The following is a 20,140-nucleotide window of genomic DNA, read 5'->3' on the forward strand; positions in this document are numbered from 1 at the left end:
GCACAAGGGACCACCATCTTTTGCAGGAAATAGCTGGAAACTGTCTATAAGCAACAGCAAAACCTCCTGAACACTTCCACCGATTACCGGAGTGCTGTCGCAGAGGAAGCATCTCACGCATTGCAGAGCAGCACTGCGTGGGTTTGCTGGGCCTGGTAAAGATTAACAGCCTCAGATTATCGAAGTGAAAAGGAGATACAGACTCCATCAAGGGAATTATTGTTCTGTGCAGCTCACACATTCCTACAACAGTTCAAATGGACCAAGAACTAGAAGCAGGAAAACTGTCTGGAAATAAAACAAAAGGGTAAAAAAAACCCCAGAAAATACAACTGAGCATTGAGAGCAGCTTAAATACACCTTAGCAGAGGAACCAAAATACATTTCAGTCCTCAGAGAAACCTGTGCTAATGGACAGTCTTTCCAGTCCAAAACAGATAAAATAACAAAATTCTTTAAAGAAAGAGGAAAAATAAAGTTTAATTGATAACAGATTATTTCACATATTTATTAAGGAGAATACTGTATAAAGTGCACAACTAGCTTGGTTTTGCAAGCAAAACAAGAATGTGGTGAGGTGTTGTCAAGATTGGTCATTTTAATTTACAATACAGCTTAGAATACAGGGGTTGACCTGAGATGCAGCTCTTAAGTATTTTTGGCCAGTTATTTTTGGCCACTGAAATTTTGAAAGCTCACCCTGCACCTGTGGTTTAAAAAAAACAAAAAAAGTAAAAAGTGCCTGTCCTCCAAAGTGCATGGTAGAGATCGGAAAAGCATGCGTTGGTATGCCAAAAAATAGGACAGAGGGTGAATCAATAGGAAGACTGAAGAGGAGAGATCACGATGAAGCTTCCCCGCCTGCACAGCAGAAGAGGAGTCCAGGGAAGCGTAAGTACTTTAACTGAGCTCTAGGTCTACGTGATGCTTAGGCAAACTGTGTTTCTTTGAATTGCAATGGCCTTCGCAGAACCTTAGGAGAGGCTCACATAACAGTGTGCTGGATGCTTCCAACACCAAGAATAAAACAGCGGTTGCAAATTCAGAAGTGAGTAATGGAAGTGCCGTACGGATGGTGCCACACCAAGAGCGGCGATGCTGAGCATGCAGTGGTTGTGGCATTGCACCTGCAAACGTGCAAACGTTCGTAAAGGTTAACGACGCAGCAGAGAAGTGGGTTGCAGAGGCATTTGCAAGAGAGGAACGGATCTATCCTGGTAACGAGATGGTTGAGAAAAAGGGAACAATGGGAAAATGCAACAGAATTCAGTTTGAAATAACAAACCAGAAAAATAATCACTGCATCAATATTAAAAATGTGTTTCAGGCAAGACTTCTGTGTGTCTCAGTTTGTGTTTGTAAAGGGGAATATTGATTCTCAATAGTCTAATTACAGCATTTTGAGGCTAGTGAACAAAAACCTTGAAGAGTGGAAGAACAAAAGAAGGATGCAGTCTCGGTGCTGGGGAAAAAAGGATGGTAACAGTGAGATAAAGTGGAGCATAACTGTGGATCAAATGACATAGTATGGTTTGGGAAATTGTAGACCACAACACAGTAAACACTGAGTAAAGGCCACAGTGGTGAGAATCAAGGTTTCTGCTGGATCTAAAGCAAGAATGTTAAGAATCTTGGCTTTCTATGAAATGCTGAAAAATATATTAACAGCAACACTGAATAATCCATCAGAAATAACGACAGGAGAATAAAATGAATACCTTTTCAAAACCAGTCTCCGAACTACATAACACTACGTGCCAAGAGCAGCAATGAAATTTTTGGTAGTTTGCGCTAAGGGTAACAAAAGGAAAAACCTACGGTTAAGACTCTGATGGTGCAGAAGTGCTGGGCACCTACATCTACATTTAATGCAATCCAGCATCGCAGATTCATGGCACCTTTGAAAATCAGGCTCTGAAACGATAAAACCCACAATTTAGCTGGACCAGCTTGGTAATTAAAGATACCTAAAGGCTGTGATATTCACCTAAAGGAACCAACAAACGGCAATTTAAACTTGGATCCCAAATAAAATGTTAGAGGACTGCCTTTAAGGAGATTCTGTGATAAAACATCTTGCATAAGCAGGACAGGTTTTGAATATCTCATTTATTCCTTGGTATATAACCTCTTTCTGTCATTGAGGGCACTCAGACAGCTAATGAGGTAGGTATAGCACGACCAAGTCTTTCCTGATAAATAACGGTGATGGTAACACTTTCAACCTTATTGATTGGCCTAGAACATAGATCATTATGACAATGGGTTTATGTATCCCTGAGAGGGAGCATAGAACAGGAAGAACAGGAGTCTTCCCCATAGATTTTGGGAGAAGGGCCGTCACTTCACTGTCATGGTAGGAAACTGTGTAATATGAAATAAATGCATTTGCACAACCTTGCTGCGAGATATGCCTGTGTCGTGGATGCCGGGAGCCAGAAAAGTTAATTGACTTGCCTATGGCCATGAAAGCAGTCAGTGACAGACCTGGGATTCATGATGGGACTTCCTTGCCTCTTGCATCATGTTCAAACTGTTATCTACTTGCTGGCCAGAGGCTCACTGCACGGTTGTTCTAACATACTGTATAAAAATAGTCATGCAAGGGATGCAGCACAAAGTCACTGAAGAACAAGAGCTCTCTCTGTACCAGAAAGCAGATTTCTTCTGGAAGCTGCGTGCAATTGGGAACCTCCTGTAGGAAGCACACGTCTGGTTTCTTCACCCTGGAATGTCTGGTGCTTAAGGCTTAGCACAATTAGGACCATTTTAATGACTAAATGTAACAGATATAGCCCATACAGGCATAAATTACAAGGTGTCTGGTAGTGGAACAACCTTTTCCCTATGCTCTTCTGACCCCTACAAGACAAACATTAGCCTGGTTAATTCAGTGGGCTCATCACATACAACTACAGATCAGTTTATATTTCCATGTCCACAGGTCGGATATCTCCAGTTTTGTGTTCTTTTACCCACAGTTCCCTGTCTTTGGCAGGATCCACTTTCCGAAGCAATTGATCCACGAGCTCTACTGTCTAAAATGAACAAAACAAGAATCCAAATGTCAAGGGCACATTTCAAGCAGAGACAGTCATTGCTACGAAGCCTGAGGCAGCTATGGCACGCCTACATTGCGTTTGCAGACAAGTGAGAACTGTGCGTCCACGAGACTTGGTGGACAACAGCCAGATCTGAACGTGAAGCCTCTCAGTGGGAAGGAAAGAGGCAGATCTTTAACATCAAGCAGAGACAGGCTTCCTATGCCAGGCATTGGCCAGTTGTCTCTGACTCCTGTCCAGCAATCTGGACCTTACACCAAATAAAACCATGTACTAGAGTCAGCATGCATCCCCTGTATTTTAGTATTTGAAAACTAGCCAGTTTTTTAATAAGAAAAAAATATATACTCCCTCTCCTAACAGTGAAACTATTTACCGTCTTCCTTGCAAGAAGAGATGACCTCAAGGAGTAAAGCGTCACACCGGGAGAGCTAATAATGGCTCACGGTGGCCAAATGTAATTCAACTCATTGTGTCTCCCCCAGCAAAAAGCTGTGATCCAGCAGCGTGAAACGTAACCAGGATCAGAGAGGCTTCGAGGAGCAGGACTGTAGGGTGGCAGTACAGTATTGCTGCGAAGTAACAAGCTGACCATATACACTTTTCACATCTCCTTTTGACACAGGCCAGTCAGGTCAGGACAGGGACCGTTCTGCTCAGCTGAAGTGCAATAACACTAGCGGGACTGAACAAAAAGCAGACTTACACTTTGGTTGAACATGTCTGTCTCGTGCCGCAGCTGTGTGTACTGGCAAAGATGTTGCCGAATCATCTCCACCCTTTCAACTTCTAGTCTCTCAAGCTCCTGGACACAAAGAAAAAGAGGTCCATATTTTTCTTGGAAGCTGAGCTTGAAGGCCCAGAGAAAGGAAGACACAGAAAAGGCTGCCAGTCAGTGCGAAACTACCCCAGTGCTGCTGGGGCTGAATGCTGTGGTTGCACATCCCTCTGATTTGCAGAGAATCAGACACAGCAAGCAATGGAAGTCACTTCGGCCTGAGCCTCGCAACAGAAAAGAAGGTTGAAACCTTTCCAAAACTGACACAACCAAGGCAGAGAGAGGAGATACCGTCTTCAGGGATGCCACACGCAAGAGGGAATCTGTTTCCTGCAAGAAGCTTTGCATGCTTTGTTGCTAGCTCCAGAAGTTGCACTGATTCCTTGTGGAAGCAGGAGACCATGCTGAGGCTTATGGCTCAGAGGACCTGGCTGCCCTTGGTCTAACCAGACACCTCTAAGTGTAGTTTATATCTGTTTACCAGATGAGGGGCTGGGACGAGGCTCCACCTCATTCAGCTGGCAGTAAGCAGACCCCAGCAATGCTTTAGCTGGAACCTCAGGTGATTTCTAACTTTCCTCCTGATTTTTTCTGCCTCCCTTTTTTCCTGGATTCCCATATTATACTCCAAAATATGCATTTAGTCCCTCCTTGTCCATCAGAGTGGCAGCAGTGGAAGCAGCATGCTATGGAAGTCTGCTGTTAGACACATGCTGTAATGGACCTTGTTGTTTCACTAGAAAGCTCTGTATTCGCTGGGACATCAGTGGGGCCAAATCTTAAAAAATCCTGCCTTCAGAGGGCATTTCTGGTGTCCACTGATTGGTCATCATGGTGGTGTGCAACCTGAGTGTCTGCGAGCAGACAGGCTGCTACGCTGCCCTCCCTGTGCTATCTGCAATTTGCTAGATGACTTTTGGGAAACAGACCCTTCATTACAGCCCCAAAATCTCAGGTGGCAGACTATCTGCCTGAGGAGGAAGAAGAGCAGAGGAGCTTATGGTGTGGACAGGACTGAAATCAACTGAGCTGCTATTGCTTAGAACGTGGAACCCAGCGTGCTAGAGCAGAGCACCACACGCAGAGGTGCCCTGTATCTGCAACCAGAAACTTCATGGAGGAAAGTATGCAAGGAAACACAAAACTGCAGACCTTGACTCTCTAGACTTTGTATTGCATAAGAACTAACCTGTATCTGAGCTGATCAGACGCAGAGTGATTTTCAATTTAGATTTTACATACTCGTGTACCAAGACTTACTTCCAAATGCTTCTCAGCCTGAGTTTCACAACTGACAAACCTGCTGCGCAGCCTGCAGGCTGCAACTTCCCTCTTGCTAGAGTGCTTATGAGTCTTAGTTCTCCGGGAGCAAATATGCAGCTAACATACACCTGACCGTATGGGGACACAGTGGCGCTGGTGGTCAGCGTCATTTTGCATCAGTGAGAAACCACCGGTGAAGTGAGAGGAGAATCAGATCCCTTATGTATAGGAACGGCCAACTTTCTCTCTCTTGTTCTGCTTTTGGGAAGATATCTGCCTAGTGGTTTTCCACTCACCCACCTGCCTTTATTTATTTACTGCAGTTTAAATTGCACTGACACACTTCCAACCACTGAGCAATTTATTACCCTGCTACTTAAAAGGAGGAGTTTACAGTTTTGTGTTTGCCCAATGGGAAAAATACATGCAAAAGACATTTCCTACTTCTGAAAGCAAGTGGCTGTTGTCCAAAAGGGCTCTAAGGAATGACATGAGGGAGGAGCCCTAAAGCCAAAGTACAGGTATTTCAAGGAATACAGCACATCAAAGCTCTAGCCTGGCATCTTGGTGACTAACCCCAAAGGTACACGCCCTTAGGGTGAATACTGTGAGCTGTGTTACCTACAGCGAAATAGAACGATAGGCAATTAAAGTGTGCCTCTTCTGAGCTGGCGACACTCGTGAAGAAATTGTAAAATCATAAAATACAAAAATTCATTAATGTATAAATGGATTCAGTGATTTACCACGTTTTTCCACGCCTTCCTTGTGCATTATGTCACCCTTCCTGGGGACAATTCCAGCGTTCTGGCCCCTAAGCAGCTCTGAACTTGTTTAATGCCTTCTGCAAAGACACAATTATTTCTTCCTTCCCCTAATGATATGAGTTTTTCTTAGAACTGAGAAGGGGAAATACAATGGGAGATTTATCACCCATTTTTTCCCATTGCTTTGCACAGTAGCTAGCTGTGAGCGAATAATGCCGCACGCTTTTACAATTTCGCAGTGCTATACATGTAAGATGCTGCACACAGTTACGTACCAGAGTGGTGGTCACCATTTCCTCAAACCACTTGGACTGGGCTTGATTGTAAAGATCCACACAGCGCATCAGGTCGTCTCCTGAAAAGTTCATGATAGCAACACATTAGTCTTCTCCAGCCAGAGCGATGGAGCTTAGGGGGAAATCCCAGTTGAGGTTTTACATACAGACCCACAGGGCTTGAAGGTCAGTCCTGGTGGAGCTGAAGGCAGAGATGTCACGTGGTATTTGTTAGGTGCAGCAAAATTTCAACAAAATGCATGCACTTGATGTGTGGTGAAAGATCAGGTGTTTGGCAGGAGAAAGAATAAGGGGGAAAGACAAGATTATAAAAGGAAAATATGAACATTAAGTAATATTTTACCAAATGCCCAGAACTATGAAAGCAAGTTACTCAAGTTTTAAAAAAAAAAGGTCATAGACAGAATGTTATATCTGAAAAATAAAGTAATTAAAATAGGAAATCAATAATAACGAGTTATTAGGCTGCAGGGAAGCACTCTGTAGGTGAGACTGCATTCTACTTAAAACAGGAGCAAAGCATAGGCTCAAGCTGTCTGAGGTCGAGGGACACTTATTTGCAACCTCAGCCCAGTTGCTCACTCATGCATTCTCCAGCCTCTAAGGATGCACAATTCCAGTTGAGCTCTGGCTTCCTCCTGTGTTCAGGGCAGTGACACAATAAGCCATGATTATTTCGATTTTTCCTTTGTTGCAGGACCCTGCTCTGACAGAGAGGGAAAGGTGGGTGGAGAATCTGGAAGGCATGTCTCAGAGGTCATTGCTTTCCAGCTAGTAAATTCTCTTTCTTCTTTAAATGAGGCTCAGTTATGCTTTCCCTAATGGTTTGATGCCTTGGTCCAGGGCTGAAATTCATCCTGTTCTTTTAGGTGCAAAAAGGTCTTTATGCATAAACCGGGAATGAATCAACCTTTAGGAGCAGTAGCCCACAGCCCAAACAAGTGGCAAAGACGTAAACGCACCTGGAAGTCTCTCATGGACTTAGACTTGGGGTGGCAACCAAACTCTGTGAGGAAACCATGACTCAGGGCGTACAGCTCGGCAATAGCTTACTGACCCAGATGGGGGATGCCTGGTCTGACACAACAAGTCCAAACTAATGGCCCCCGTGCTCCAGGAGGCTCCCTGGGAGCTATCTGACTTGGGGCTGTCCTCCACCCACACGGGTGAGTCTGACCCACTCTGCAGCCAGGAACGTGAAAGCCGTGAAACACATGAACAACCCATGGGATCAGAAAGCGAATCCACATGTCAGTAACCAGTGGGCTCTGGTCTAGAGCTCTCTAGTCTGATCGTGGGCTTGCAGCACGCCGCAGGCACACTGGCTGGGCCACTGGGCAGCACTGCCTGCGGGACGGGGCAAGTCCTCCCCTGCCACGCGTGTAACGGTGGCACAAAGTGGAGGAGAGGTATGGGGAGATTCACACCAAGCTCTGGGTCACTCTGATCTGACCTTCTGCTCTCCCCTGCTTGTTCAGTAAATATCTATTACAAACAATTTATGAGGACCCAAGAGAACAGAGAGGCTGTGAATTTGGAGATGGATAAGGAGCTTCTCTCACGGAGCCTCCCGTCGCTAACGTGGAACTTTTGTTTCCCCTCAAACAGCTGTCTGTACACATGGTCATGCTGCGAACGGCTCTGCCCAGTTTCCTCAAAACCCAGACAGGCTGTCCTGAAGCTTTAAAAGCCTCAAAACTACGAAGGACCGCTCTGCCAAGAAAGGGACCTATGAAGGGATGAAACACGGAGCCCCAGTTAAAACATATTTTCAGCAAAGGTACTAACAGAGCTGCACGTATCAGCTTTGCAGATCCCAAGAAAGACAGCTCCTGATGGATCTGGTAGAAGTGGTTTGAGCCTCTGTAAACCATGCATAGGCCACATCAAGTAGCTGTGTCCTCAGTACAGTATAGAACACTCTACTATATCCTCAATATCCTTTCAACAGAAATCACTTTAATCACTGAGTAGCAACGGAAAAAAACCCAAAAGTTCACTTTCAAGGAGAGACAGTAATAGGAAGCATAACAGGCACCTGCGTAGTTGTGGGTGACTTTGATTTAGGAAAGAACCAAGGAAGGAACTACATTTTAAGGAATAAACATCCTCAGCTGAGCTTCTTTGAATCTGACTTTGAAAGTTTCACAAACATTCAGTTATCTCAGCACACTTTCACAAAGCAAAAGGACAATTCACCCTCCTTTTACTGTTCTTACTCCAATTATAAAAATGATCATTTTGTGACATCTGACTTGGAAAAACCGACCTTGTTTCTTCAGAGGGTTTAATACCGAACAGATTTGTAGCACAGTTCACTTTGACTTTGTAGCCACTGTATTAAAAACCAGGAAACATGTGGGTGGATGGGCAGTTGCATCCCATCTTGTTGATGCCATCTGTGGGGCTGCGCTCGTCTCCAGCCGCTGACAGACACAGGTACTCACCTGCCTGAGTGGACTTCCGTCTCGCCTTCTTGATTTCCTCTTCTGTCTTGTTGCTGAGCTTCACCTCTAGCTGCTGCGTTTTCATTTCCAGATCCTTCTGTCTCTCTGTCAAGGCTTTCCGGGCCTTGGAGTAATTAAAGAAGAGTCACATATTTTAGAGGAAAAGAGCTGCCAGCTGCTTTCAGCCACCTATGACTCCTTCACACAAGTATTTGTCAGTAATAAGTCAGGGACTCTGCATAAAACTGGGTCCTAACTGGGATTCAAGTTCTTAGGACACCGTGTGGTGTTCAAAGAAGTGGCCTACGACCATACAGAAGTTGCCACCACAAATCACAAAAGGATCTGGACTCCTCATAGGTTCTTAGAAAGGCACAGTACAAAAGGCATCATCAGATTTTCATGTTTCTTAGCAAATTTCTCACTGTTTCTGGAAGAAAGGGGAGATGGAGCTTCTTCTAAATGTTTTAAACAGCACCACCAAGACCTCTTCCTTCTGCTTTTCCTAGGATCTAAATTGTTGAAAGGTTTTCAAGATTTTACAAAAATTATTTTTAAGTACCTTTTGGATTCAGTATACACTTACCAGAATGTCCAACGACAGGAACTTTTAGACTTATTTCAAAAAAATTAATTCAGGTTCACAACAACAGCAGTTTCTACTGTAGAAATCAAGTACCTGAGACCTGGTTACAGCTGATTATTTAAATTACTTTACTTCAAAGCTCTCCAGGCTTTTAAAACCTGATTTATCAGTACTGTTACTGAACATACACAGGCAAATTAGTAACGTGACTTAACAAAGAAGCATCATTATTACCACATATGCATGCTGTCGCCTTATTTGCTGGGATTGCCTAAATACATAAAATAAAACCAACTTGTTTTGCATGGACTAACAAAACAGGCAACTCTTGTTCTTTACCCAGTTATAGTGTTTAAAACTAAATTTGTATGATTATATTTTGTTAACACCTTGCAGTTTTCTACAGTCACAGCAGCCTGCAAGTGACATCACTCTTGAGGCATTGCCTGAACTTTTTCCCTTTGCAGTTTTAAAGACCCTGTGCTTGGTTCAGCAGGTCACAAGAGGGAGCTGCAGAAAAGCAATCCAGTGAGAAGCGGTGCCTTCATCAGGCACACTGCAGGCACGGCTTTTCTCTTTTTTTATTCCTTCTTCTCAAGGCTATCCTAATTCATTCTTTTCAATATCCCTACTGAGGACTGTGCTTCTTTGCAGATATGACTGTAAAGAATTTATTGTTTTGCAGAAAAATGCTTTCCCTGCAAACATACAGTCTAATAACCTTCTGCGTCCCGCAACAATTCTGTCCCTGAGCGAACTTTCTCATGCGTGCTCTCATCTTTAATGAAAGCCCCAACAACCTTCTGGGCTGACTGTGCAGGTACTTTCATTTCCAACATACACCCAGGGCAAATTGCACGAGGACACCGTGTGGCACCAGCGCCTCGGCAGCCGAGGCACAGGTATCCCGTTTCCTGCCAGCTGCTGCTAAGAGAGCACTTTCTGTGAGTGTAACGCTCCCTAAGTCATAACCTCAGCTGCCTACTGGATGTTCATGTTAAAACAGCCCCCAAGACTAGGGAGATGCTATGTTTGGGTTTTTCAGGTGAGGATGTTTGCTGTGAGGCGCAGACACAGAACTGGGAAAGAGCTTGTGACCTGCCGTGCCTTGGGCATCTGCATGAGAGGATACTGAGCCAGGCGCGCCCTTGGCCTGACCCTGCTGATGCTCTAGGGCAAGGCCTTTTTAAATTTTGAGGGCAATAGACGTGACTTCCAGACGCACACTAGGAGTATTTTCGTCAAATGTATTAGAAATCTATTGTCCCAAACTGGGAAGGGGAGGATGAAACAAAAAGCCAGTTCATCGCTAACACGTTATCCTTGCCTGTAGCCTCCAGTTTCCCAAATCTCAGCTAAGCAGGGGCCACATTAGGGGCCTGGCAAAGCATAGCTAATAGCAGAAAGCACTCAGCAGAAACCTTTGTGTTTCTTTGTGGCAGAACAGAAGCTTTTCACGGGCAGCTGCTTTTCTGTCCAAACCAGCAGTATCTCATGAACTCTCCAGTTTGTCCTCTGCTCCCACCTTTTCCACTGCTGTGTAGCGGCTGGCCAGATGCTTCCGTAAGTCTGCAATATGATGGTCACACTTCTTCATGTCTTTCTTAAAGTTCTCTCTGAAGTTGAGCAGGGGCTTCTCTACCTCGCTCTGAAGCTGGCAATGAAAACAAAGGAAGAAATGACGATGAGGAGCCAGGCAGTAATTCCTGGCTCTTCTGCTGAGTGGAGCTCAGGACAGAGAGAAAACAATACATAATACATGCGCTGCAGCCAAAGGCAATGTCAAACAGCAACATTTCTCTTCCCAGAGAGCTCCGCTCCGCAAAACTCAGCTCTTCACAGGACAGCTCTGTTAAAGGAATATTTACTGGAGGGAGCAAAAGGACAGAAATCTTGGTTTCCTCTCTCTCTGTTAAATCATACCTCTCTTCTTACACGTAAGATCCAACTGGAGGCAATGTCCAGAGCACTACTTGAGGTACTCTGACTCTGGCCTAACTGATACCACTTGCTTAAAAAAACAAAGTACACAAGCGAAAGCTGCTACCCCTGACTGCAGTAAGGTGAGTCAGTGGACTGTGGTGACACGTCTGTGTTTCTTGTACAGTGGAAAAAGATCCAATAAGGGTATATTTTATTTATTTCTGCCAGGAATAAGGGAGCCTAAAGAGAAGTCCGAGTATGCAGCTGAAACTCTGTAAGTAGCGGGAAGAAACCACGGAAGTGAACTCAGGACAGATCCATCAAGACTGCACATGTGACTGATCTACAAGCAGGACTTGACAGTTGGTAATACTCAGCTCTGACAGAGTTTGTTGCCTATTGCTCTTTGCCCTTATGATACAGTTTTGACATCTAGGAAATGTACTCTGAAGGGGTACAGACATTTCACCTCCCCAGAAGCAACCAAATACCTCTTTCCTAAGCCCCTCCTGCAGGGTGTTGGACTCCATCAATGCAATGGTGAGTTGGGTCCGTAATCCCCTAACATGGCCCACAGTGGAGCAGTATCAAACACCCCCTGAAAGCAAGTATTTTTGGCCTTTCTTCAGTGTTATTTTAATGGAGAAGGAAAGCTCATTCAAGCTCAGTACAGCCTTTTAATGGAGAGAGGCTACAAAGCCAGCCAAGGTCCTACAGCACACATCCTAGAGAGGTTAAGCAAGCCTAAGGCAGAGCTTATTTAGGCAGAAGAAGTCTGGCACCACAGTGATCTACTATGGACTACAGCTATCTGACGGTCAGCTGCAAGGGTGACAGAACCAAAATCTTCTTAGTAGGGCCAGGCCATATCACAACAGGCAATTCAACTTTGGGAGGTTCAGGTTGAATGTAATTTTTAAAAAAAACAAAAATCACCAGAATGGTAGCTGGGCACTGGAACAGGCTGACCAGAGAGGTTATGAAATCTCTGTCCTTAGAGGTATTCAAGACTCTGCGAGGCAAAGATGTAGCTGACTTGATCCGCTGTGGGTGATAGTCCTGCTCTGGCTGGGAGGCTGGACTAGAAAATTCTGGACAATATTTTTATGGCAGTCTCATCAGGATGGCCCCAGGCAAGCTAATAAAGCCGTGTTCACAACTCTGTGGTCCAGCACGGTTACACAAGCCCTCTCAAGAAGAGGGGTACAAGGAGAGAGCTGTGCTGGGACCATTGTCAATGCGCAATGAAAGAAGAACTGGAACAGAGAGAAGTTCAGGATGGCTTCAATGAACACCAGATGCAACATATTATAATTGATAGAGATGTCTGTGTCCAACTGAGTTTGAAGTAGCTGAGCAGTCTGCATGCTCTTCAGACTGCTCCATTAATAAATGGATTAACCTGGGTAAATGACCTAACAGGAGTCAATCAGCCTCAGTGGAAGAGGCGGCAATGTGACTCATCTGACATAAGAGGCATTGCTGTGAAATCCCCAGGGACAGGGACAGGAGGGCATTCCACTAGTAGCTCTACTTGCCTAGTAGAAAGTAAAGATATTTGTTTATTTCACATGGTTTATAAGGGGACGAGAAATTCTGAGATGCTCATGAAGACGGGAAACGCAGCACCAGGACGCTCAAAATGCCAACGAGGCAACTGCTTTCTCCAGTTTTGCATTTCTGGGAATCAAAGAGGCAGACTTCTCAGTGAAGGCAGTCATCTTTCCTCTAGCATCATTATCCTGCTTGAACTTCCATGTTGCAAGAGGAACCATAAGCTATCAAAATAGACTTACATGTGAATGACGCAGGCTTTTAAGTGTTGCACTATAGTTGCAATAGTTATTGTTTTTTCCTTTATTTTTTTACTAGAAGATCTTGCTAAAAGACTTTCAAATGCATGCAACAGATGAAAAAATCTATAAACTACTTTCCTAAGGTGAAGAGATTTAAAGCACCAGTGTATACATACAACTCTGCCACTTACCCATCACTGAATGGGTGAGATGGGACAGAGAACTGGAAACCTCAAGGAGTTTACTAAAACAAGTTATCAGGTATAGGACAGAGACCCTGTGTCTCCGTACCAGTACGGTAGAGACTTAGGCAGGAAAACACAGGCATAGGGTTAATCGTAGTGTCAGATGCTCATGACCCCCCATGCAACAGTGCCATGGAGGACTGTCACGGGAGCTGTTCAGTGTCTTCATGGCTGGTGTTTATGTTTGAACCCCCTTTGTGTGCTCTGTGCTCTACTGGCTGCTTGTGCCAGCACCGCCTGATTTCATTTGGCTATCAATGAGGAATAGAAATACTTCTAAGAATAACTTCTCTGAAAGTAATAGGAATAATCAATACGTTTAAAAGCATATTCTTTTACTAAAAGAAAGCCAGAACTAGGAACTCCCAAAGCAGGTATGGGAACAGCGGGGAGAGTTCAGCGGATGATACAGGAGTTTCTGTGCAGGGCTTAAGGAAAAGTAAAATAATGAGAGAGTCCCTATGCACTGCCTGCCTGCCTGCCAACACCACTCCGGGTGCATTTCTTCCTCTTCGAAAACAATACAGGAAAACAAGGGGGAGCAAAAAGTATTTCACTAATTACAGCCCTGAAGTAGAAGTTTGAACAGAGCAGTGGGTTACCAAGGCAGCGGCTGGTTGCCTGAGTAACCTCTGCATAATCGCTTACAAACAGTTCAGAGGTATAATTTTCCTCCAGAACATGGCTATTGTGCCGAGATATCTGCCATTGTATTGAACTCGATCACCCACAGAGGTTAACAAATGTAACAGGGTGCAAAAGTATGTCACATGTGGTGGAAAAAAACAGATAAACACCATAATTTGTACAAAGAAACCTCTGTTGGCACCACTTGAGAGAAGATCCAAAAATAACATGAAATTCCCAGCGCACTTTTCAGAAAGGCTAACGATATGAAGAAGTCAGAGTCCTGGTTCTCTTCGTTCCAGACAGATACGGTAGGTTCTTGTTGAGAAGCCAAATATTATTTTTTATCTCTTTCTGTACAAGCTCTATGTAAATTTACTTAAAGAGGCTGGAACTTAAAGCATCTAGGTGAATAACCTCTACAATCAGTTTTCTTTTTTTCTTACAAAAAATTAGGGCTAGATGTGTTTTAACTTATTCATCAGGTAGATTAAATAAACTATGATTTTGGCAGGAAGAATGGACAGGGTTTCAGTAAGTTTGTTCACCAGGTCATTAATCCTTCTAAATTTGTACCATATGCACTGAAGGAAGATCCACATCAGTTACAGGGCAAGAATCTTTGCAAAAGAAAGAACTATTTACCTTAGAAGAAAATTTGAGATGAACCTCTGCTTCATCAGCTAGACTCTTCTTTAGCTGAGCCCAAGCCTCTCCTAGTGTGCTGAAAGAACCGAGAGCAACAGTGATCAATGCCCCGTCTTCTGCACACCCTCCCAGCGAGACCTGTCAGATGGTGTCACACAGATAAGGCACAATGCTTTGCACCGTATCATGCCCAGCAGAAACACGGAAATGGGATAGCAGAAATCTGGGAAGATAACCAACCCCTGTGACCAGAGCTGAATTACATTGCATTGTACATAGTGAATCTTTGAAAACACTGCTTATAACGATCTCCAGTTGCAGAATTGACACAGTCTCCATAAGCAAGATATTTCCATTTCTTATCCTTACCAAAATAATGTTTTTCTTTTCTAATCCTTAAAATAAATCTTCACCAATGCTGTTTTCCCATTGTCTCTTCTACTTTACACCCTACCTTTGGTGAACTGATTATTCTACTTCTCCTCAGAGAAGCCTTTCAGTATTTGAAAATCACCATGTCTTTTCTCCACCTTCTTTTTCATTCAGACAAATTATTTTCTAGATGATGGCAGTTTAGGTACGCTCCTCTAGACCCTCTCCAACAATCTAGCTTCCTCTTACTGAGTCATAACTAAAACTACATAGTCTTCCTGCAGAGGTCTTTCAGTTGCTAAACTGGTAACATTATTTTGTATCAGATACTTTCTTCTCCGTATCTCGGTATGACTGCTTTTTTAGACAACAGCGTTAAGTTGTTGATGAATAAGCTTGTGATTCACTATAGCCAGATCCTTCTCCCACAGACTGTTATGTAACTGTATCTTTCACATCCTGTGAAAGTATAAAACGTGGTACTTTGTCCTCATTGAAATGCATCTTAATTTTTTTCAGTTCACTTCTCTAGTTTAACAAAATAATTTTGAATTGCCATCTTCTCTTCGAATCATACACACCACCTCTCCTAGCCTTCTCTAATCTCTGATTACAGTAAGTCCATTATTTATTCTATCATAAGTCATTAACAAAAACATTGAAAAAAATCTGGACCTGGGACAAACCTTATGGGATCTCGCTCCATAGCCACTTTCTGCACTTTTTGTAAGTAGCAGGTATGATTTCTTACCTAGTTTTGTACCTTAGGCTTTATTTAGGCCATGTTTCTCTTGCCTGCCTACAAGAATCTCCCATTGCAAAAAGCTGCACATAAGAGCTCTGATGCTCACTTCACTGGAGGAATTTGGGTCGGTCTGACATTGTTCTATATGCATCCACAATAATTGCTCATCAGCTTAGTTTTCCGCTGAGTGCTTCTAGAAAGCTTGATGGCTTATTCTTCCGCTTTGCACAGGTTATATAAAGCTGACTGATCTACAACTGCCCAGCTCCTTCTCTCTCTCCCCCATCCCCTTTTCAAAAATGGTCATATTTGTCCCTTCCTGGTAGCCTGAAAAATTGCCTGTCATCTGCAATTTCAAATTACTGACCTGTAATCTCTGATGTTGCTCCAATGAGTTGAGTCCTCAAGTATGGTGTTCATCACAGCTGAACAACCTGAGACGGCTTCACCTACATAAGTGCTCCCAACTCTTCTCCTTCCTAGTCCCACCCTGAGGTCCCCTCCCACTGTCCAGTTCTCACTGGTACTATTTTATCTGACCTATTTAAGTAAAGAAGGCATTTCAGTCTGCTAACCATAGCATCTTCTGCATCTTTGTGGTTGGATGTCCAACCACAATGACTGAAATGACCAGGGATTGGATCATCTCCTGTGTAGGTGCAGCACTGCATTCACAGAAACTTGGGACAGAACCATCCCGATACCACAAATCAGTCCCATCTCGTCACCCTTGTGTCCCACTCAGGTACACGATGGTGGGTCTTCTTACCACTAGAGGAGGGCAGAGGACCCTGGAGGGACAGCCCATGCCTTTGTCAATTCCACAGACAGCTGGACAGCAAAGCTGGAAAATGCTCTGTGGAGAATTAAACCAGCGGTGGTACCTGGTGTGTTCACAGAGCAGTTCGTGGTGTTCCCCAATTCACACCTTCTGAGAAATGAGAGGAAGGCCCTGGCAAGTGTGTTAGGCTGCAGTCCTACTTTTGGCTCCTTCAAATCCTCCTGTGGACTGCTCTTCCTCCCTTGCTTTTTTAAATGGATTCTTCCCTTTCCTGGGCCTCACAAATAACCAGGATCTCCTCATTAGCCTCTTCCTGGTCCTAGCCATTTTGGCCACCACAGCACCTTCCATACCCTCCTCTTGCCACCTCTCCAGGCAGAGCACCACCGAGCAGTGCTCCTAGCTCCCTGCACTCGGCTCTGTGTCCCCTCCAGTTCCCTATTTCAACATTTACGCTTCAGTCCTCATCCCCTCTCTTTTCATCTACTTTCCTCCAGTTTCCTTCCCCTTCATTTTTTCAGGCATTCCTGCTTCTCCTGTTGAGGGTAGGAGAAAGTGGCAGGATGATGTGGAAGAAAGCTGGTTTAGCTTTACTAGGAGCAGGTTAACACCCACCCCTAAAGGGGAAAGAAGAACAGAAACCACCACCAATGTAGGTGCCTAGAGAAGTAACAGCCTAGTTAGCCTCTTGCAATTTCTGTCCTTGCCTACTGGAAGCTGAGTGAACATGTTGTGGTGCTTCACTACCAGGAGAAACATACTGTGTCACAACTAGGGTGAGGATGGTCATCTCCAACCTTGGCTTTCAGTGCTTAGAGGGTTTGTGTTGGAACAGGTAAAGCTAACAAATTCTAATCCTTTAGGAGTGGTGTCTTTTCATTAGTACCAAAGAACTGCAATCTGCTCTGAGGTGCATTGCCCAATACCTTCTTAATAACTTCCACAGTGTGAACATGCTGTAAATAAGGGACAACCTGCTGCTTTTCTTGGAGGGCCAGACCCAAGATGAGGAGAGATGACTTCTTCCTCCCTCTGTCTGCACTGCTCCAATGCTACTGGCCTGAACGTATGCATCTACTATCAGCAGTGCACATATTCTGTATATTCTTCCATATTCAAAGTCATTTAGTGCTTCTACATGCTAATCCCCAAAGGAACTAGTGCTGGCTAGAGCAAGGGTAGCATAAACACGTTCTTGGAATTGCAAGGTTTTATGCAGATATTCCTAAAAACTTACCATCTTCAAAAGAAAAATATTCCAAAGCAATTCTAGCTTCCTCAATACACCCAGGACGCCAAGCTAAATAAACCTCTACTCAATGGGAGAACTCAGGAAAAATACACGTACCTGTGTGGGAGGAATGCCTTTTATGTTAAAATTCTTGTCTTCTGCAAAAGTCACAGAGAAACACTTACCCTTCTTCCTGAGCAGCCAAGGAATTCTGAGACAGTTTGGACAGGTTCTTAGCATATTCCTCCTCAATCTTTATCCTACACACACATACACACACACAGAGAGAAAATAAAAAGACAGCAGCAAGTAAGCTTTTAGGCAGAAACCCACACACATAATTTAAAGAAATTCTCTGCATTTTAACAGATCTTGCCACAGAATTTTTCCTTTCAGTTTCCAGGGCTTGGCAGTGCCAGTTTCAGGATCCATCTCTCCCCTCCATATGCTAAAAATGCAATGGCAAGAGCAGGGATATACGGAGAATAGCATGTGCAACAAAATTAGAAGAAAAAGCTACAGTTCTGGAGAGCAAATAACAAGGACAAAGTGTTTCTACTGTGCAACACGGAGTGTCTGCAAAACTGGGCTCCCTTGAGAGGCATGAGTTTCAGATTGCTGCTAAACGTGAGGTCGCACATCCTCGAAGTGAAGATGAAGGAGTGCAGCGATACAGGAGAAATCCAAATGAGGTTTGGGGTGCTGGAATGCACCTTCCTTAGGAACACAAGTGCTTCCTGCCCCCATTACAGACAACGAAGCTGGTGAAGGTGTGGCAGGGGCTTCTGTCACCAGCACACGGTGGTGCAGCCCCTGCCCTTCACCCGCCCCACCCGCTGCCCTGTCCTTCTCTCTGTTCACTCAGCAGCACCACAGCAGAAACAGGACCCGAGCCTGCCGGCGGCGGGGGTGCACAAGGGGAAGCTGTTGGCACACAACCACTACAGCAGTGGCTGCGGGGAGAAGAACAAGTGTGGCTGTTGAGCGAGGAGATGAGGGTAAATGCTGATTGCACAGCAGGGAGGGAAGGAGCAGCTGCTGGTTCAGAGATGACATGGATCATGCCTGAAACCCGCCTCCAGCTCCCGAGTTCTTCTCCTAGTGAAACCTTTGCAAGGTATATGTGACCCCAACTAGGACAAACAACCAGCTATTCACTGGTTTTCAAACCAACTCCCAGAGCGAGCTGAGTGGCATCCAGGTGGAGCAAGTCCTGAGTCTGTGCTAACTACGTACAAGCAGAGGAGAAACCTGGCTGGAAATCCATCTCCTTCCAGTGAGAAGGCAGAGGTGGGATACTCTTGGCATGCCTGTTGGCAGTAGCTTATTGAGCAGGCACTGTTACGTGTGGCACGTTCGAGACAAAAGGGGTTCCTTGAGACAACTAAGAGGGGTTTGATGTTCTGGGCTGCTGAAAATATGCTCTGGATGTCACTCCATGGGGTGCAGCTGGCTGAGGCCCAAGGTGATACCCAGCTCAGTATGGCACACTACAACTACAGACCTCGCCCAGCATGTGGGGGTCCTCTTCTCCACTTCCTGGGAGAACAAGACCACCCAGCTCCCCACGCCTGCTGTAGAGAGACCAACACACACAGCTGCCCAGCACCAAAGGCTACACTGTGGTTAGGTCCTCGCTATGAAAAGGGCTTTATCCAGGCACATTTCACCTGACCTCCTCTAAATGCCTACTTTAGGATGAGACTAATCTTGTCTCAGAAGCGACAGTTTCTACAACTGGAAAGGGAGCAGCATAGGTCAGCTATAATGAAGATGCAAATGTCTAAATGTAGCTGAGATAAATACCTAAGTATCCAGCCCAAAGCCAGGGCTCACTGCTTCTGCCTGATTTACTAGGAGTTCCCAACCAAAGCTTTAGCCTACAACCTTCACCGCGCAACTTTATTCCTCCTGGGTTTTGGCTTAAGGATGCCTTTGAGTGATTTACTTGTGGATGGCAGGTGTGCAAAGGTGCTATCTGATCTGCTGGCTGTTCTGAGCTGCCCATACAGACAGTCCCACACAGAACCTGTGTCTCTGTCCGTCATCTCATGAACAGAGGAATAACAGGTCTTCCATCATAAAGGTGTGCTGTAAAAATGATGAGTTGAAAACCCTGTGAAGTTCTTGATACTGCTGTAGCTGGGGGAGTATTGAACACAACAAGACAAAAGGAAGCCTCATGATTTTCACAATCACACATAAGACACGCTATTTAGGCTGCCATCAGTGCCTGTCCTAAGTGTGGCACCCTAGCTGCAAGGCCACTGGCTTCGATGGAAGCCGTCCTCACCAGTCCCACCTTTGGCCCAGGCTCTGGGATTTCAAGTGTTACTTGTACTGCAGGTGGACGGCACTGCTAATAGGGCAGACTGCCTTGGCAAGCTCGAATAACAATAAGACAGTGAACCGGTTATTGCTTAAGAGCCCCAGTTATAAGACATAAATTGTTCCACTGGTGTTCTGTCATCATCTGTGGCCAAAACACCTTGAACACCTCAAAAGAGGCTAGAAACCAAGATGAAGATATACCTCAAAGAGTGAAAAAATATATGCCTCCTGGCCCCGGCCTA

General features: G+C 44.7%; 1 protein-coding gene across 2 annotated transcripts in view; it reads right to left on the bottom strand.

The window, feature by feature from the left end:
- Positions 1-464: 464 nt before the first annotated feature.
- GAS7 (growth arrest specific 7) overlaps positions 465-20,140 on the bottom strand; it is a 102,401-nt gene continuing 82,725 nt past the window's right edge. For both annotated transcript variants that reach the window (XM_075110892.1, XM_075110891.1), the window contains exons 8-14: positions 17,753-17,827; positions 14,436-14,514; positions 10,725-10,853; positions 8,614-8,737; positions 6,146-6,225; positions 3,769-3,867; positions 465-3,038 (exon numbers count right to left, since the gene is read on the bottom strand). In XM_075110892.1, coding sequence (XP_074966993.1) covers positions 2,925-3,038; positions 3,769-3,867; positions 6,146-6,225; positions 8,614-8,737; positions 10,725-10,853; positions 14,436-14,514; positions 17,753-17,827 — 700 coding nt within the window. In that variant the 3' untranslated portion in view covers positions 465-2,924. The remainder of the gene's footprint in view (positions 3,039-3,768; positions 3,868-6,145; positions 6,226-8,613; positions 8,738-10,724; positions 10,854-14,435; positions 14,515-17,752; positions 17,828-20,140) is intronic.

This window comes from Phalacrocorax aristotelis, chromosome 16 (genome assembly GCF_949628215.1).
Source record: "Phalacrocorax aristotelis chromosome 16, bGulAri2.1, whole genome shotgun sequence".
Classification (NCBI taxonomy): domain Eukaryota; kingdom Metazoa; phylum Chordata; class Aves; order Suliformes; family Phalacrocoracidae; genus Phalacrocorax; species Phalacrocorax aristotelis.